Raw genomic sequence first — 18,771 nt, 5'->3', positions numbered from 1 at the left:
GGGGGGGGTTTGGTGTCACAGTGAATGGTACCAGCTGAGGGTCACAGGTACTGGGGGGAGGTCACACAGGTACTGGGGGAGGATCAAAGGCACCAAAGGGAGGGGGTCAGAAGTGCCGGGGAGTCCCGGGGGTCCCCGGCCTTGGGCCCAGTGTGTTTTGTAGCCAGTCAAGCGGGGCCCGATCCCGCTCTGACGACAAAGCGCACTCACCGCCGCACTCACCTCTGCGGGACCGGGACCGGGACCCGCTCTCTGCGGCCGGAGTTGCGCGGCACGGGGGCTTGTGGGAGCCGCAGTCCGCCCCCCCGCGCTCGCGGCCCGGAGCAAGATGGCAGCGAATGTTTACATCCCGTTGCCTAGCAACGCCCCCCGCCTTGGATTTTTATCCCCAGACACGCCTTCATACGCAGCGCCTCGCGCTGCCTGCTACCAATTCGGTCACTCGAACACCGCGGGTCTTGCGCTGCGGCAGGACTGCAAGTCCCGGGACGCCATGCGCCTTCTCCCCCCGCGCCAGGGCAGCTGCCCCACGGGCCCGCGCGCGGCGCGTGCTGGGATTTGTAGTTCCCCCCTCCCCGGCCGGCCACAGCGCGGGGGGGCGAGCGCAGGTCACGCAAATGAGCGACGGAGTGGGCGGGGCGAGCGGCGATTGGCCGCCGGGGGCGGGGCTCGGAGGGGGGGGCGGAGACAGCCGTAAGGCCGGTGCGCATGCGCGGCGCTGGTAGCTGCCGCCGCCGCTGTGCAACGTGTGGGGCTCGCGCTTGAGAGTGGAGCTGCCGCCGCCGCCGGGTGCTGCCTGTGCCGCTGCGCCCGTGAGAGCCCGCCTCGCGGGGCCGCGCCAGCAGGCGGGCAAGGAGCGGGGCCGAGCCGAGCCGCTGCCCCTTCGCGGCCGCGGGGATGATGAACAGGTTCCGCAAGTGGCTCTACAAACCGAAGGTGAGGCGGGTCCGCCGGCCGGTGCCCCGCGCCCGGGGCGGGATGACAAAGCGGCGCCTCCCTCCCGGCCTCCGTCTGCACCGGGCCGGCTGCCTCGGGCGCGGGGGGCGCGCGTGGACAGACGCCGCCCGTGCGGGAGCGTGGAGCGGGGCAGGCAGGTCCCTCGGCTCGCAGCCGCCTGCCCCTCTCCCACCTTGTTTTTCGCGGCGGAGAAACAGGAAAACTAGAAAAGGAAAAAGTGTTGTCAAGCGAGGAGCGTGAGCAGTGCCGTCCTGGGCCCCCTCCCAGCTGGATTGCAAGCGGGGGCGGAGGTGGTTTTTTGCGTTTTGTGCCCCCCCCCCCAGGTGTTGGCTTGTAATCAGATGCCCCTTTTTAAGGCTGTCCCGTGTGCCCATGTCTCCTCTCACGTGGGGGGAGAAGCTGCAGTACAAATACGAAAAGGGGGACAGTGTTGTCTGGCTGGCAGCCCCACTCTTTGCTCGCCTTTTGCAGGTGACGGGGTTTGAAGTCAAGGGGGGATTTGTCCGTTGTTGCTTGTAGTCACCTGCCCCTTGCTAAGCTTGTCATTTGCCTGCTACTTGCACTCGGGAACGGGGAGTGGGGAATGTGACAAAATAAAATATTGTAAAGTGACAAATGTAGCAAGAGGTGTCATTAGCAGACGGTTCAACTCCGCTCCTAACTCCCCCTTTGCAGCTGACTAGATTTAAAGTTGAGGGTGAAGTTCTCATGCAAAGAAACATTTCAATATGGTGCCACTAAATTGCTTCTAATGCCCAGAGGCAAAACTGAAGAGGCGGGGAATCAGTCAGTTGTTGATAAAAGCTCTTTGCTTGCAGGCATTTGTTTGTCCCTTTGTAAGTTTATCTTTGCCTAGATCTGGTGGGGGGGATGGTAACAAAAAAGCAACACCCCCAAAATATTGTAAGGTGACAAATGGTGCAAGAGAGGTCATTAGCAGACTGTTCAACACACTCTTAACTCCCCTTTTGCAGCTGACTAGATTTGAAGTTGTGAGTGAAGTTCTTATTGAAAAGAAATATTTGGATATGATGCAGTTTGACTTATTGACTGATAGATTGATTCCGCAATGTATTTTTACACTTAAAATGTAAAAAATGCAACAAACAGCATATGTTTGACTATTACTGTTGCGCCACTTCATTTTAGAACAAAGGGAATTCTCGAAGCTGTGGCAAAAGAGTATGGATCCTTGTAAATTTAGCGTTAACATTTTGAACTGAAGAGGTCCTATTGTTTTAAAGAAGATTACATTAACTTTTAAAAAAGAGCATGACATCAGTTTAAGAAAAGGTACCTAAAATGTAACTCATGTTATCTATGTATGCTTTGATTGGAAAAATAAAAATAGTTGCTTATAAATTATTTTCATTCTCTACTTGTATATTAGACTCAGAATGCATGATTGATTGCTCACTGTAATTAGTAACTGTGTGGGTTTCTTGAGGAAAAACAAAAAAACCCAAACAACAAAAACAATACTCTAGTGGTGGATATTTGTTAAAATCTGTTTGTAGAATTTTTTTCGAACAACATAATGGAACTAAATACACAAAGACCAACACAACCTGAGGTACATATAGAAATTTAGACAGTAGTATTCACAGATCTCAGTTCTTCGTTCTTACTTGCTTGCTTATGCTAGCTACTTCCCCTTCCATCAGGTGGTCCTTAGTGGGGACTATTAGTTAACTAGGTGAGCCTTATGGCCCACAGTCTCTGGAAGATACAAATAGACAGGTGGCCCGTAGAGCTTTCAGGTTCTCCACAAAAGTTTAGTTCTTCCTACAGTGTGGTTTTTTTTGGTTTTTTTTTTTAAATATAACTTAGGCCCCATTTGGTGGCTTTCTGGGTGCAGGTGACATTGGACAGTGTTAGAACCAATCTAGTTCTTTGATGTGTTACATGTGGGGGCTATTCTTAATCTTCTCCAACGTGCTTCCATTGGAGATGAAGCATGATCGCTGTACAATAGTATAGGTCCTAACTCTGTAAAACTAGGATTTCCCCTTGTAATACATTCTGCTGACTATAGAGGTTTGTCTTATTCTATTAGCTGCCTTTTAGAGAAAGTTAACCTTCCTCCCTCTCATGGTGGTTTCTGGATGAATATGATTTAACATAAAAATGTGTCCATCTCATGAAACCAAGATGGGATTTAATTTAATTCAGAACAGTCTCTGAAAAGGATTTGGATAACTTGAAATACTGTATATCAAGACAGAGATGTCTAGATTAATTATAATGAGAAATTTTGTGCAGAACCTATCTTTACTATACTATCTTTAGCTAGAGTTCTCTCTTCCTTCAAGTTTCATTTTATTGACTTAAAACACTTTTAAAGATACACAGAAGAAAACAACTGCGTACAAATGAATTAAAAATAAATTTAGACTTATTTTAGTTAACATACTTGGCTATCTACAAAGATACAAAGTTGGCAACTCTAGATCAAGCTGTGCTTAAGGAACTGAACAGAGATTGTATTTGAACTGACGTACTTTCACTAACTTTTGGAGTGGCTTCAGTTCAAAGTATCATTTACGTGCTTATCAGAAGGCATTTGTTATATATTAAAAATGGCATGATATTAGTGGATGTTATCCATTAAAATTGCCGAGACCAAATTCATCCTTCCATTTCAGTGGATATAGGGGAACAAATAGGATGAAATTGGAAGTATAGACAGGAGGAGCTGCCTGCCTTTCCCTGTTCTAACATGAACCCTGAAATCCAGAAATAAGCATATGAGCCCTAACAGAGAAAGATACCTGCTTCTTTGTGGTATCTTTCTTTACCACTCAATTTTGTTGGTAATTCTTTAGCTAAGTTTAATGCTGAGAAGCTTAGAAACTGAGTCATCATCTCTGGAGGTCTGCATTTTTCTGGGGCCTGAACTCCTTGATAGTTTCAAAGTCCACACATTCTCTTAGCTGAATAATGGAGTTGAAGTTTCTAGTTTGTGCCACTGTATGAGACAGAGGCGAAGATGTGACCCCCTGTACTGCAGATTTAGCTATCTGAATGCAAGTTGATTGTAAATTTAGAGCATGAGATTCTGATTAAAGTTGTGGGTTTTTTTTTTCTTCTGATTTGTGGGTAGTTTTATATTAAGATACTAGCTTTTCAGCCTTCACTAAAAATATCAAAAAAGTGAAATCTGAGATCCTTGCAAAACTGCATTATTCCAAGTACTATGGCTTTAAGAAAACCACTATATATCCTTACCCTGAAAGGGTTAGTCAGACTTCATTGTGGTTTAGAAGCAGAAATCTAGGTGAGGCAGAAGTGATGCTGTTTGTATTACAGTAATGCCTTGAGTCTTCAACTAACAAATGAGGGTTGGAGAGGTGGTTTTAGACATATAGAAAGAAATGCTTCACTTTCCTTGAAATCTAAGTATGCAAAACAAATAAAGGATAAGGGGGGGAGCAGGTATGTATAGGAGAGTCAAGAATGTAAGAGAGACAGTAGAGTTGTAGTGGTTTTGTAACTGATGGTATAAGGAAAATGCAAGAAGGGCCTAAGAAAGGACATTTTATGCCCCACATCTTGTCTAACATCTGACATTTTCTCCTGGCTGTAAAGCTGATCCAGCAAAATATATCATCCAAGAAGACAGCAGCAGAGGCAGGATAGGACCCAGACGCCTTAAATCCTGGAGCAGTGCCTTTATTTCCTGGTTCACCTTTTTCTCCCCAGTTAATACCAGGTACTAAAGTAGAGGATGAGAATCCAACTCTGATGCAAATGCTAGAGGAAGCATGTGGAACGATTGAAAAAAATGCAGTGATATGGTATGAATAGCTAGTGAGAGAGATGACTTTTAGCTGCTGTATTCTAACAGGCTTGAGAGGAATGAGATGGAGCTCTGTTTTCAGTTCTCTATGACACAACTATCATTGTTTAAATGTTTCCTAGTTGTTAATTTCCTGTAAGTCATATTTTTCCTTTTGGGGCTCCAGATTCAATATGGCAAGGCATTTTTTCTTTTTATTCTTTTTCATCTGAAACAAGGAAAAATGCAGGCAGAGGGATTTGAAATAACTATGTTCTTGAATTGCTGTGTGTTGATGGAACAATGGTTATACTGTTTGCCCTGTACACATTGCAGACTTCTAGCAAGTGCCAACACTTTTTAAACATGACAGTTTCTTTTGAATTAAAATATATGTGTACAGATGGGAACTATTTTTTTATTTTGTATCAGTTTAGATCACTTACATTATACCTGTCACTGAGCATTCCATCTATGTTAGGTTAGAGGCAGCATTGAGTTGCTTGCAAAAACTTGGGTTATTAACAGGTATCGTGGTTTTAAAATTAGTTTTAAATCACTTTTGATACTGAAAGCATTTAGAAAAATGTTTTGTGTGGCTATAACTGCTTCTTAAATCTGATGCATGACTTGGAAAAAGTGAAATTGGAGTACAGCTGTGCTGGTGTCAAGACTGTAAGTAGGAGTAGATAAGGTAGTTTTTTAAATGTATTAATGATTTTATATTGGCAGTTTTAAAACAGGGCATGAAAGCAATTTTATTCACTACATAAGCAGTAAGAAATTCTGTTACTGTGAAAATGGAATATTCTGTTTTTGTCATACCATGACAAACCTGCAGCAAGATAAGGCTTGAAAGCTTAGAATGGTTAGTTAGGACAATTTGACAAGAAGTGAGGTAAAATTGTAAAAGGCAATTATATATGGATCCTTGAGTAGCTCCATGTTTTTTTGGGGGTAGAGGGTCATACCATCTCTTATCTAGGCTGTAGGATGACTTGCATGTAAATAAGAAAGCCAAAGTATGGTATTCTTTGAAGACAAAGGCAGGGTTTTCCTACTACTCAAACTGACTGCCAAAAACTTAGAAAAAGGAAAACTTTTTTAAAAGTATCTTTTTTCATGGTGAATGACTCTCTCTTCTGCAGTAATGGTAGCAATTACACGCAAAGCAGAAAGCAATCTAGGTAAAATCGCAGACTCTAGGAATATTCAGACATTCCAGCCGGTTGTTTTATAATGTGCACTTTAAAGAAAGACTTGAGGATGGCGCCTGTCTCAGAACAGAGTGGCCATTTGGTTGAGAAGAACTGATTTATCTTATTTAATTTAAGTTTGGACAAAAACACCTATAACTTGAGCCCATCAGAGTTGTAGTATCGGATTGGTTAACCAAAGTTAAAAACCCCAGTGCTGAGCTTTCTAAAAATCTTAGTCATACTGCCCATATTTTTGTATGTAATAAGAGGAGAAGAAATTAAGCATACAAGATGGGAGAGAGCAGGGAGCTAGTGCATTATCTCTGGTATACTCTCATTCTGGGATTGGCCAACTTGGCTGGGAAATGAACCTGTTGTCTCCTTCTTGGCAGTGTGGAGTGTGATCATTGTCCATCTGCTCTGTTTTTGCAATGGTTGTTTTAGGAAGCCTCTTCTGTTTGTTAAAAACACAGGGTCACAAATGAGTGTCCGTACAAAATTTACCAATGCATTTCATCCTCTGTCTTAGAATGCAAGGAATGAAGTCCTGCCATGGCTAGACTTGAGTGGAAGGGCTGCTAAGATGATTTAGACTTCTTGCTGTTAAAACCTTGAGTTAATTTCATGTTTGTGAATGATGCCAAACTGACATACTCGAACAGAAAAGTCTACTTTGGTACAGAAGAGTCGTAATTCACATTTGTCTCTACTTCATCTAGAGCTGATCAGAAAATGAAATGTCTGTCTGTTGGGTAATTCTGACACTTTAAAACTTGTCTGAAGTTGGTACAAAATCCATCTCAAAACATTTTGTTGAATGGAATATTTTAAATAGAAATGGGGAAAAAATCTTTAATTGACTTTAAAGCTTTGATTATGCCAAAATGTTAATTTATTAATAATAAAAGTAATAGGCGTAATCAATACTCTATTTTGATTTTGAATGTTTTTAAATTTGTTAAATTGTTGGAACAGTTCCCACAAAACAGATTTTGATGAGACGGCACTTTGGCTGCTAGAAAATATTCATTCAATTTTTAACCAGCTCTAGCTTCACGACTGTTTTGGGAGAGGCTACCTGAGGGATGGAGGATAACTAACCTTCAGTCTTTGTTAATTCTTTGAGCTGTTTGATTCTGTTTTTTTGTTTTTTGTTTTTCCCCCTAGTGTGTTGGGGTCTGCACTGTAAGTGTACTAGGGAGAAATCTCAGATGATGTTTCACATTGATTCCATGGGATTTAACTATTTAGAATTAACTTCCTTTCTGAGCAGCATAAGAGCCTTGGCAGCAAGAATGTTTAGGCTGGAAGAATATATCAGTTAACTTTTTTCCCTTAAAAATGGAAGATTAATGTATAGCTGCATCAGTCATACTGTGTTTAGTCCTGGGGCAGTCTTTAGGTTTGTTAACTGTAGAAGCAGATGTCTATCTGTTTTTGAGAGGGAAATGATTAGCCTATAGAAGATAGGTTGATCACTTTATTAAAGACTGGCTTATCTTGTGGTAATTGCATTTAAAAATGTAAGAATTCAATGCACATCTTGGTTTAGCATAAGCAGGTGGGCAATTGCTGTAGGCTACCTGTGGTAGTCACATATGGACAACTGTCACATGGCTGGGGGAGAGAATCACAAGAATCCAGAGTTAAAAACATGAACAATTATAGTTTGAACTAAAAAGCCAAGTCTTATAACTGGAGGTTGTAATAATGCAATACCATAAGTGGTTCAAGACCAGGTGGAGATCTGTAATGCAGACTTAACAGCGTTGTGTATACATTATTGGCAAGGGTGTGCAGAGAGCAAAATGAGTGCGTTTGGGAACAGAACAGTTGGAACTCCTGCCACCAGGAGTTGGCAAGCCTAGGAGCAGATTGGCTTGGAGGCTGGTGCTCATTTCAAAGAAGGAGAGAAGAAACAGACCCAGATGTCACTTTTAGCCTCCAGAGTGGGAGTGGGGAGCAAGTGGAATGGTCCAGGCTGGATCTGGTTGGAAATGTTCTAATGAAACAAAATACCATTGGAAAATGCAAGTTTGCTGAGCCTGAAAGATGTTTTGTTTCCAATGTCGCTGATTGAAAAACATCTTCTTGTGGGTCTGCCATGGGGCCAGGGATACTGGAAGTTACAAGATTCTCAGTCCTGGGCTAGGCTGTGAGCAGGTCAGTCACAGAGCTGTGGACCTTTTGGAAGCTCAGTAAAATTGACATTCTTGTCTGTTTCGATGCTGCTGTGAACCCTGAAACTAACAAGAACATCCCTTTCATTGAGCATCTGGTCCAGGGAGCTTCTGTTCACAGGAAGTTAAAAGAAGGTTTCTTCCAATTAAGTCATTAATGGTAGGGGTGCACCCATAAAGATTTTTTGGGCTAATATCGATGGCTGATAAGTAACGAGCCATATCGGCTGATACCGATCTGATTGCTGATATGCAGCCCAGCAGCTTGGAGAGCTGGTAAGTCTGTTGGGAGGAGGGAAGGAGGGTGGGGGAGGGCAGACCGAGGCCCCTGTGGTGAGGGAAGGAGTGGGGCTAGGATCAAGCTGTGAGCAGCTTGTGCAGTGGGGAGGGCGGCTCCTGCTGCTGCACACACCCCTGGGGGAGCCATGGGGGCACATGCCCCCCGGATCTGCGTGGAGTGAGGGCAGGCTGCTGCTGGGGCTGGGGCTGGTACTGGGCTCTTCCCACGGGGGGAGTAGAGAGTTGGCAGTGCTTTATTTTTGTAGTGCTACCAAGTGCTGAGGCACTGTGTAATGCTGCAAAATGAACATGTATCCATTGCCTAAGTAATTTTCTTTAGTATGTTGCCTGGGTATAAATGTAAATTGACATTGTTGGTGTACAAATATACCACCACTATTGTGTAAAGAATCCTTCTTTGGTAGCATTTTACATTTACTTTGTGCTACAGATAGTTAAAAAATATATATGAGTAGCTTTTCACAAATGCTGTGCTGAAAAATCTTTTCCTTGTTAACATTTCAGCTATTTCTAAGCAGCTCTGTCTTACACACCCATTTTCTACTGTTGTACTTCACAAAGTGTAGCATGGTGAATAATTTGGCCCTCTGTCAAAGTACTTACCCATCTGCTTACTTAGGTTGACCTGAGATAACATTTCTTCTTGTAAGACTGTGAAGTTTACTTTTCCAATGGAAGAAGCAAGCTACTAAAACTGTAAACAAAAGTATTTTTATATAGTGCTTTATTATAAGCAATGCTTTCCACCTAGCAAAATATACAATAAAAAGAAAAACTCTCATGTGTTAAGTTTAGAAATTTACAGCCTAAAGAGTGTGGTGTGAATTTCAGTGTGGGCAGATGGGCCTTTGCTAGTGACTGAGAAGAAAAGCTTTTGCTTCTTGCAAAAAACAACAGACCTTTTATGCCTAGGAGATTGTAGGCAAAAAACAACAGCAACAGTAAGGAGTGAATGGTGGTTGGAGGGCAGGAAGAAGACATCAGGTGTTGATGAAAGGTGGACAGAGAAGAGAACCATAGAGTTGTGTATTAAAATTGAATTGTGGAAGGAATACAATATGTAACACTGATTGGAGGCACATAAACCCATAGATAAAACTGCATACTGGGATACAGGCAAGCCCCGCTCTAGCACTCTTAATTGGTTCCTGAAAAAAACAAGCATTAAGTGAAACCAAAAGTATTTGATGACCCAGAATGGCAACCACAATTGTTTTTAATGACCCAAGATGGCGACAGCAAGCGTTATAATGAAACTCACTGAGCGCTAAGTGAAATCGGGTATCAATTTATAATCTGCTTTATAGTGATATAGCTCTAAGTGAAACGGCATTAAGAGGGGTTGCCTGTACTCCTATTGAAGTTAGAAGTAGTGGTATGAGACTTAGTCTAAATAAGGGGAGAGGAAGATTATTTTAGTGGTAGTGGCTTTTTTTCTCTGAGTGAAAAGGGAAATGATTGGGTGGGGGGAGAAGAGATGACAGCTAGCCAAGCAACTATGTGGACCAGATTTTGGAATGAAGAAGTAAAGGAGGGGGATAGATTTGAACAGGGGTAGCCTGAAAAGTAGTTATCACTATTCTGTGCTTCTTACTTGTAGTTGCGCTTTGCAAGTCTTAAAAATAAAACACTGCAACAATCCAACGGAAGGAAGTAGAGTAAACTTTGTCCATAAATAGTTTTATTTCATTTAAACCAGATATCCAAGGATCAAAGGGGAAGAAAGGAGATGCTGTCTGATTAGCAATAGAAAGTTTAGTTTCTTTTCTTTTCTGTTTTTTTTTTTTTTTTTTTAATTGGTATCACATGGTATTCTGGAGATTTCTGGGCACAGCTGTCAAATAAACAAACCTTAGTATGTAACTTCAGAAATGGAAGGGGGGAAAAATGGTCTAAAATATTTAACATGTAAACTGAGATAATCTTTTAACTAAGAAAACATGAATAAAATAAACAAATTCCCCAACCTTAAATTGCAGGAGTCGGTCAACCTTGTTATTTTCTTAGATACCTAAACTACTTGGTCTATAACTGATTTCACATGGTGTATTTTTTAATATTACACAAGTCGTAACATAACTCGATGCTTCTACAGACTATAAAGAAGCAAGAAGACAAAACCAGTTTTTATGTTTTTTTTTAATGCTCAGATACCATAATATAAATACTTACCTGAATAGAATTGTCATTCTGTATACTTTTCAATTTCTTACAACTTGTAGATGCCAAGATAATGGGATTATAATTTGCTTTGTTGCTTTTTCCTATTTCTCTCTTTTTAAATGCAAATAGTCTTCAATCTTATCTGAACTTATTTTAAATGAACAAACCCATAATTTTTTGAACTTGTGTAGTTTTTCTGTGCCTATAACTTCTGAAAATCTTGATATGCTGCCTTTGAACAGAGTATTACATCCAGTCCTGTAACTTCTAAGTTGAGTTACTCTGCTCTAAATAATGCTCGGCTTTTGCCAAAACCCAAGGGAAAGTAGCATGGGATATGTGAACAGTACATGTATGTCACTTTTCGTATTGTGAGGCATGTATCCAATGCCTGAGCGCTTTCCTAGCTCCATGATCAGTATGAGTTACAGGTCTCTCTTCTTGCTCTATCTACAGACTTTTACAATTTCCAGCTAAAGGACTAAGTCGCCAGCTGGCTGTCTAGCTCAAGTGGTGACATCTCATGCGTTTATCTTTAAAAGCTCCTGATTGAATCCAAAGATTGTTGACAAATATTGTAGTGATTGCATCTTTTGATGCAAACCCTCTTTCCTACCATACATAGGACCGTCTGCAAAAAAAACTCCAATTCCATCCACCTGGCTGTGTGCCCTGCCCACACGGGTCCTGGGCCAGTTTCCATGGAGATCCTGCCCGGCTGGAAGGAGCTGCCACTGTTGATGCTCCTGGAAGGTGAAACCAGCTGACATGCAGGCCCCAGTCCTGCCACATGCCTGGGTGTGGTGGGACTGGCTGCACACACCCCAGCTGTCCTCAATGCCTGGCCTGGGTGGGGCTGATGGACCCACCATGGGCCAGATCCAGCCAGTGGGCCATATTTTGCCCACCCCTGCCCCTACCCTCATGCCTCCCCATCTCTGTTATTTTCATATTTTAAATGTATTATAATTCTCTAAGGAACAGCCAAGGATGGGGACCCATGATACTAGACAATATATAGATGTGAAATAGAACTTGGAAGAACTTGCAGTCTAAGGTCCCTTACAGATGTTGCCTTCTGATTTGGGATACACTCACATTTCCTCTAACAGAGGTAACATGCCGGGCATTAAAGGGATTTGTGCTGAGGAAAAAATGGCTGACCCATCACAAAACTGGTGGATACAAGACAAATTACTGATTCTAACAGCAACTCTGTTATGATGGGACAAATGTAAAATCTGGTTGGGTCTGTAACCCCACAGTTCTGCAGTGCTCTGCTCTCCTTCCCTCCCCCTTGAAAATAGGGGGAGGGAGAGCAACTGGCTTTGACAGCCTGCCCATCATGAACAGTCAGGGAGGCTTGTAGGCTGCCCCATCTCCTGTTGCTTCCCAAAAGCCAAGGGGGCAGGGGCTCCTTGCTTGGGGAAACCTGCTTTCCCATAGGCACTTGTGCAGTCCAGCATCAGGGAGCTGCTTCCCAGTGCTGGGCTATGGAAACAGCTTTTAAAGGTTCTGGTGCCCAGGCACACCTGGAATAGCCGTGGGTCCTGTGGTGTGGTGAGCTGACCTTTCCCCTGCCTGGCAGCATGTCTGGGCGCAGCCCCAGGTAGGTGACAAGGGTGAGGGGGCTCCCTACAGCAGCAGCAGGGGTTGATTGGAGAGTGTGAGCTGCACTGCCACTGGCAGGGAGCCCTTTTACTTTGCCTTCAGTGGAGGCAGCAGTAGTAGTGGCTGATCAAGGCAGAGACCCACTCTCAGCCTTTGCCCCAGGAGGCTTTGAGGAAGCTCAATCACTCTTTCCACCCTCCCCCGGCCCACCCCACTCCACCCATCCACCAAGGAGTTCTTGCCTACACTCCAGGAACTTGAAAGGGCTTGTAAGCCTGGCAATGAGTTCCCTGGGGGTGGGATGACCACAGAGTGGCTCTCTACCACCTCCCTACTGGAAAGCATGCTTCTGTGGCAACTCCATCAGGCTCTGGCCTAGGAATTTTGAACATGTGGCCATGCACAACACTGTCCTTTCTACTGCTACAGCTTGTGTGGCGTTACAACACTAATGTCTGGAGGGGACCTAAGGAGGTAAGATGCACTGAGGTTGGGGGCAGGGGCAACTTGCAAGACGAAAAATATGAGGTAACGAACTTCCAGCCAGTTCCCTGCTGTGTTGGGTTTAGCTTGGGGCTGAGTCAACTAAATGCGAGGAAGCATGAAGGGTGGCAGTGATGAGGGCAAAAAGGGGAGAAGAAGGTCAAAAGAACAAGAATGGAGTTGTCTTAAAATGGAGATGAATGCGTCTTCCATGGTGTCAACTTTTTAAGGCCAGTAGAGAACGAGCAGCACTGAAATGTGTGATACCTGAGGGGAAATCAGGGCATCCATAGCTGTGGCTCTACAAATTGGATGTCAGTGACTCAGTTTGTTCTCCATTTATCCTTTGTATCATTTCCCATTGAAGTCTAGAATGTCTCCTGAAATTTTGGATTAAATCAGATGACTTTGAAAAATTCCAAGTAAAGGAATGCCTCAAGTTGAGTGCAAGGCCCTGGTAATATACACTTGACCAAAACCAAGCTGAATTTATCCTGGATCTGGAGGAATTTTTCCTCTAGAAATGAATGTGCTCTGGTCTGCATAAAACTCTTTCCCTCTTCACCCCTGCCTCCCAAGACTTCCAACAAGTCATTTATACGGACAGATTTGTGACAAGAACGAACACTTGCTCGCTAGAAACTGAACTAAAAGCTTTAGCACACTACATATAAATTCTTCAAATTGGTCAAGGTTTTAACTTTTAATTAATTGTCAAGATTTGTTCTGTAATGTGTTCAGGAGTGTAGGCAACATATGTAGGGCCTTTAGGTCAAAGCAGGCATGTCTGCCTATACAAAGCTATAGGAAATGTAGATAGATAAAAATATAAATCTGTATCACTTGGTAATATGTCAAGAACCCTTTCATAGGGTTAGAGGGAGGGGCTAGTGAAATGTAGAAACAATGTCTTTCAAGCCCTAAGCTATGGATATCAATCTGTTTATGTACCTTATTTTCTTGTTGAACTGCAGATATTTCTGAAATACTGAAAGAGCCCTTTCAGCTATTTAACTATTGTTCTGGAGACAAGAGCTTTCTGGAGAACTATCTGCTTTCTTGATACTTATCTAAGATGGAAAAGTTAGAAATGACTCTGGTTTATGAAGTATTTTCAATCGAAAAATATTTAGTTGAACGTATAACTTTCTGTTGTGAATGGTGGTGATAGTGCTGTTGTCCAGAAGTCATTTGCATAGTAGACACAAAAAGGGACTATGTCTTTTGCCATAGTTATGTCCCCTCTTACAATAAGTGCTATTTTGTACAAATTGGATTAAGACACTAAGCAAATAGTATACCTGCTGATAAAAGTTGTGGTGAGAATAATAAGGCTACTACCAAAAAAAATGTAAGGGGTTACTACTCCACCCCATTACTTATATTTTGCTGCTTCACTCATCCAAGGAAGGGGTGAAAATGGCTTATAACTGAATCGCATGTATGTAACACACACACACACACACTTTGTGTGTATGATTCAGTGTAATATGTAATTACAGTGCATCTGAGCAGACTCGGTTAATCAAGTCTGCTAGAGTGTGGTAATTACCGCACACCAGCAGACTCCAACATAATGTACATTGGTGACTCCATGGTTAAAAGTGGCGGTGGGGGTGGTTCCCCGGATCTACTTTCCTTCCTTTCTTGAAGATAGGCACCACGTTGGCCTTCTTCCAATCTTTGGGCACGACACCTGAGCTCCAGGAGTTCTCGAAGATCTGTGCCAGTGGCTGTGCTATGAGCTATGATGTTTGCCAGCTCTTTGTGTACCCTGGGGTGTAAACTGTCTGGGTCAGTTGACTTGAAGGTGTCTGGCCTCTCAAAGTGTTCCTTTGCATGGTCTACAGTGATGTAGGGTAACAATTCTCCCTCATCCTTGCCATCTCTTAGCGTGTTGAGCAGGGCAGTCCCTTGGGGCTGATGAAAGACCGATGCAAAATACCCATTAAGCAAGTTGGCTTTTTCCTGGGTGTCTGTTGTCAGTTGTCCCATTTTGGTTTAGCGAGGGTTCAGTGTTACCCTTGCTTTTCTTCCAGCTCCCTACATATCTAAAAAGGGAGTTTTATTCTCCTTGATATGTATAGCCACTTGGAGTTCAGTCACAGCCTTGGCTTTCCTGTTTTGCTCCCTACTGGTCCAGACCAGTGCAGAATACTTTTCCTGTGAGGTGAGTCCAGTCTTCCATCCTTTGTAGGTTTTTCTTTTTAGGTGCAGGAGGTCCACAAGTTCCCTGCAAAGCCAAGGGGGTTGCTGTGCCCTTTTACTACCTTTCCTCAGAGATAAGGATTGACATTACTTGTGCTTTCAGGATTGCTTCCTTGAGCAATCCCTCCCCTTCAAGTCGTGGTCCCTTAGGGCCTTGCTAACAAGCTTCCTGAGCTTGTCAAAGTCAGCTTTCCTGAAGAGGACTTCTGCATTGCTGACCGACTTACTAGCTTTGTGGTGGATAGTGAAAGTGATCAGCTCATAGGTCTCCCAGCTTCCCTTTGATCATTAGGTCACTGATTAGATCATCCCCCCCCTTTGTCAGTAGCAGGCCAGGAGCACTTTGCCTCTTGTCGGTCCACAGACTTCTTGAATCAGAGTTCATCCACACATGTGAGGAAGCTTTGCAACCATTTGGATTTGGCCGAGTGCTCTTCCCGTGAGATGTCAGGGTAGTTGAAATCTTCCATGACAACCATGCACAGGGAGTGTGCAGCCTCAGCCAGTTCCTTGGTGAATTTCTGGTTGAGCTCTTGCTCCTGATTAGGAGGTCTGTAGTATACTCCTACCATTGTGTCCCCTGTGCCATGTTCACCATGGATTTTAACCCATAGGGTTTCCAGTTGTCCACCCTTAGTGCTGATGTCGGCTTGCAGGGACATGTAGCTTTTCTTGACATAGAGCGCTACTCCTCCGTCCCTTTTATCTGCACGATCTCTCCTGTACAGGGTATAGCCATCTTAACCTGTAACCCAGTCATAGGTGGAGTCCCACCATGTCTCGTAGGGGTTAATCTCGTAGGGATAACAGTCATTCTTGTTTAGCAAGAGAACCAGTTCCTCCTGTTTGTTCGCCAAGCTCCTGGCATTGGTATACAGGCACATAAGTGTCCCATTGGAGGCCCTAGTCTTCCCTACACTCCCAGGAGGACATCATTCCAGGGCTGGGGTAGGGATAGATTCCCTCGAGTGCTTTAGCCTGCTGGTTTTGCAAAAGTTGCCCAGTGGGCTTGCTGTGATGGTAGTGTCCCTCCTCCCCCCCCCCCCCCCATCTCCCTGTGGGCTTAGTTTATTCATGTTGCCCACTAGAGAGAAGGAGGGCTAGCTCCTCCTGCTTGTTCCCCATGCATTGGTGTACAGGCAGCTGAGGTCCCCAACTGACACCCTCAATTTCCTGAGACTCTGTGGGAGAACTGTTTGGTTAGCATTTTCAAAAACGGTTATGTTAGTGTCCTACACAAGGGAGGTTTCCTGTGTGCCAGTCCCCAGGCATGCTCCACTTGGAGTTTCCCCATCCCCCATTGATGGGGGAGAGAATAAAGCAGTGATGAGGTAAATGCAATAAGTAAAACCTAACGTTTTAAAAAGACGTATCTTTTTTTATAAGTCTGTACTGTAAATAGTTTGTGCAATGACAGATAGCACTATGTTATCTGTAATGACTAAAACTCAACCCTTGAACTCATTTGCTGCGAAGTCTTGGCCAGAATACTAATCTGTGTATCCTTAAAGTATATTGCAAGTCTGATTACCTAATGTTCTTAATAAATAGTGTTTACCAATCCTTCCCTTTACTAGTTAATGTGCTACTTGCATATCTGTTTATAATTAATGGACTACTCTGAAAACAACAGCTTTTGTAAGAATAATATAATGAACAGCTTGTATGTTTGGGTATTACTGCCCTCTGCTGAACCAAATTAGATGTAATCAACTGGGTATTATGCAACTAATAGCAGAGGGAGATTCTCTAGTTAGCTAAACTGCTGGAAGCTGGTGTATGGCGCCAAAAACAACCAAACAAGCACTCACTTTTATTGCAAAAGTAGGGTCAGAGTGACAGTGACATGCAGCATAGTCACAGCAACCACCGTGAAGCCATACCTAGTTATAAATGTCATACCTCATATGTAAATCTTTATTATTCAGTCTTCTCATATGCTTGTCTTTCCCATTTTCTTTATCAACTTTTTTGTGGGAGGCTAGTTTAATTTATTGATTTGGAAGAAGCTGTATGTTCTTGCTTGCTGCAGTGTGAAAAACTTGCTTGGTAGTACTCTGTTCAAGTCAGTTGGGGGAAACTAGTTTTCAGTCTTTTTGCATTAATGAGCTCTTTTTTTTTTTTTCTTCTGCACCATATAGTTTGGAGTTTTCCATAATATATAGAGTAATAGATCACTGACTTAGCTGAGCTGTCTTAAGCAGAAATTCATCTTGATCTTCAGGAGTTATTCTCCCTGTGCCACCTAATATAATCCCACTCCCATTTAATATAATCTTTTTTTATTGCCCCTTTCAGCACCAGAGAGAGGGACAGAGGAGCAGCAGCAAACTCCAATTTAGTAAAGTGATATAAAACACATCTGAGCAGCCTTTTTTCCTCCTTTCTCATTGTCTTTACTCCTAAAATGTGGATTCAATGTTTTGGCCTCCAAAATGTCCTCAGAGAATTAAAAACTTAGCCAGTAGGTTTGATTTGAACAAAACCCCCAAAGCCATACCTAAGTGATCCTGATATGGCTTGTTATTGTTCTAATGCCTGTATTCTTATGGTCTGCTACTCTTGTTGTTTTTTTTAAGTCTGTAGCTCTAGCTGCTTAAGATTCTTGTGCTGATTTTTATTTTGCTACATTAGGATATTTGCTTATGCTATTACTGCACTAAGCACTTGGAGAAAGATTTAAAAAACATATATATAAGGGATTTAGGAGGACAAATCCCATTTAACAACCATCAGCTTTACATTGTGCCCCTTAAGATTACAGAATGACAGACCCTGCATATACTGCAGATGACATGAAACAGGTACAGTAAACTGAATAGTCATTTTTCTCAAAGACTGAACAGGAGGAGGAAGATCATACGACACTTTCTTTTTCTTTCTTTTTTTTCTCCGTTCAGTTTTTGAAAACTGTTTATTCAAGATGCTGTTCCTGTCTCAAGTGCTCTACAGGATGTAAAGGCCTGTCATTCTGTATTCTAAAGCTTTGGGCTGTGGTCCTTAGTTATTCATTCAGCTCAATAACTGGAAAGCAGCAGTGGCCACTGAGAGCTGCTTGGATTTCCAGTATCCTGGGTGCTAACCAGCTATGCTGTGATCACAGCTTTCCATTTTCCAAATTGTTTTTCCTTATTTTCTTCAGTCAACAATTGATAAAATGGTCTCTTGAGTTTACAGAAAGTGCAAGAGTAAACAGCAGATGTTTGAAGCATAGTTCACTCCATCTTATTCCAGCAGGCTCACTCTGATTTAGTCACTTCACTTCCCCTTGCTTGATTGAGGCTTGGGGGACACTTCCTTATTTTTTCTCCTCCTCTTTCCCTGGAGTGATTAGCGTGAAGTAACTGTGAAAGAGGAATCAAAGGCTACAAAATTGCCAGTGCAGGCAACAAAGGAAATAGAAATACACGGGTGCTGGCCTGACAAGTAGCTGAGTTGATTAGGGTGCAGTATGGTGTGTTTGGAAGTCCCTCTTCCTGTGGTTTGAAATCCTGATACCAAAAAAAGTAGGAAGAGCCAGAAACCTCATTAATTGCCCTTGGAATCTGTTGCTATCCATTTCTATATGGAAGGTGCTCCTATTCCTGATAACAAGGGACAGTATAAAACCTCAGAAGGAATAGCTATGTTTACAGTGAAATGCTCTGTGTACCAAGCAGATCTACTATATTTTTTATCAACTATTTCCAACTGGTTTTAAGATGAAGTACCATCTAGAGCACATTATGGAAATCTAATCTTGAGAGTGACAAAGGTATGCACAGCATTTTCAGGAAAAACACACTGTACAATTTCTTCGCTCTTCCTGGGGCCGAAGGTAAACAGTGAAAGGGCAGACCCTTCCTGTCCTTAAATTATCTTGCTCTCTGAACCGGCTTCCCTGTTCAGGCAG

At 42.9% G+C, this 18,771-nt stretch overlaps 2 protein-coding genes across 5 annotated transcripts in view; one reads left to right on the top strand and one right to left on the bottom strand.

The window, feature by feature from the left end:
- CFAP99 (cilia and flagella associated protein 99) overlaps window positions 1-522 on the bottom strand; it is a 102,970-nt gene extending 102,448 nt beyond the window's left edge. The window contains exon 1 of the mRNA XM_090035436.1: window positions 223-522. The gene's annotated coding sequence lies outside the window, so the exon portion shown is untranslated. The remainder of the gene's footprint in view (window positions 1-222) is intronic.
- Window positions 523-719: 197 nt separating this feature from the next.
- Window positions 720-18,771, top strand: part of ZFYVE28 (zinc finger FYVE-type containing 28) — a 299,535-nt gene continuing 281,483 nt past the window's right edge. For all 4 annotated transcript variants that reach the window (XM_090035435.1, XM_090035434.1, XM_090035433.1 and 1 more), the window contains exon 1: window positions 720-936. In XM_090035435.1, the coding sequence (XP_089891561.1) occupies window positions 898-936 (39 nt within the window). In that variant the 5' untranslated portion in view covers window positions 720-897. The remainder of the gene's footprint in view (window positions 937-18,771) is intronic.

The sequence above is a fragment of the Crocodylus siamensis genome, chromosome 2 (genome assembly GCF_052110815.1).
Source record: "Crocodylus siamensis isolate JL-2025a chromosome 2, ASM5211081v1, whole genome shotgun sequence".
Classification (NCBI taxonomy): Eukaryota; Metazoa; Chordata; order Crocodylia; family Crocodylidae; genus Crocodylus; species Crocodylus siamensis.
The sequence above is the reverse complement of the archived record's forward strand: the minus strand, read 5'-3'. Positions and strand labels throughout refer to the sequence as shown.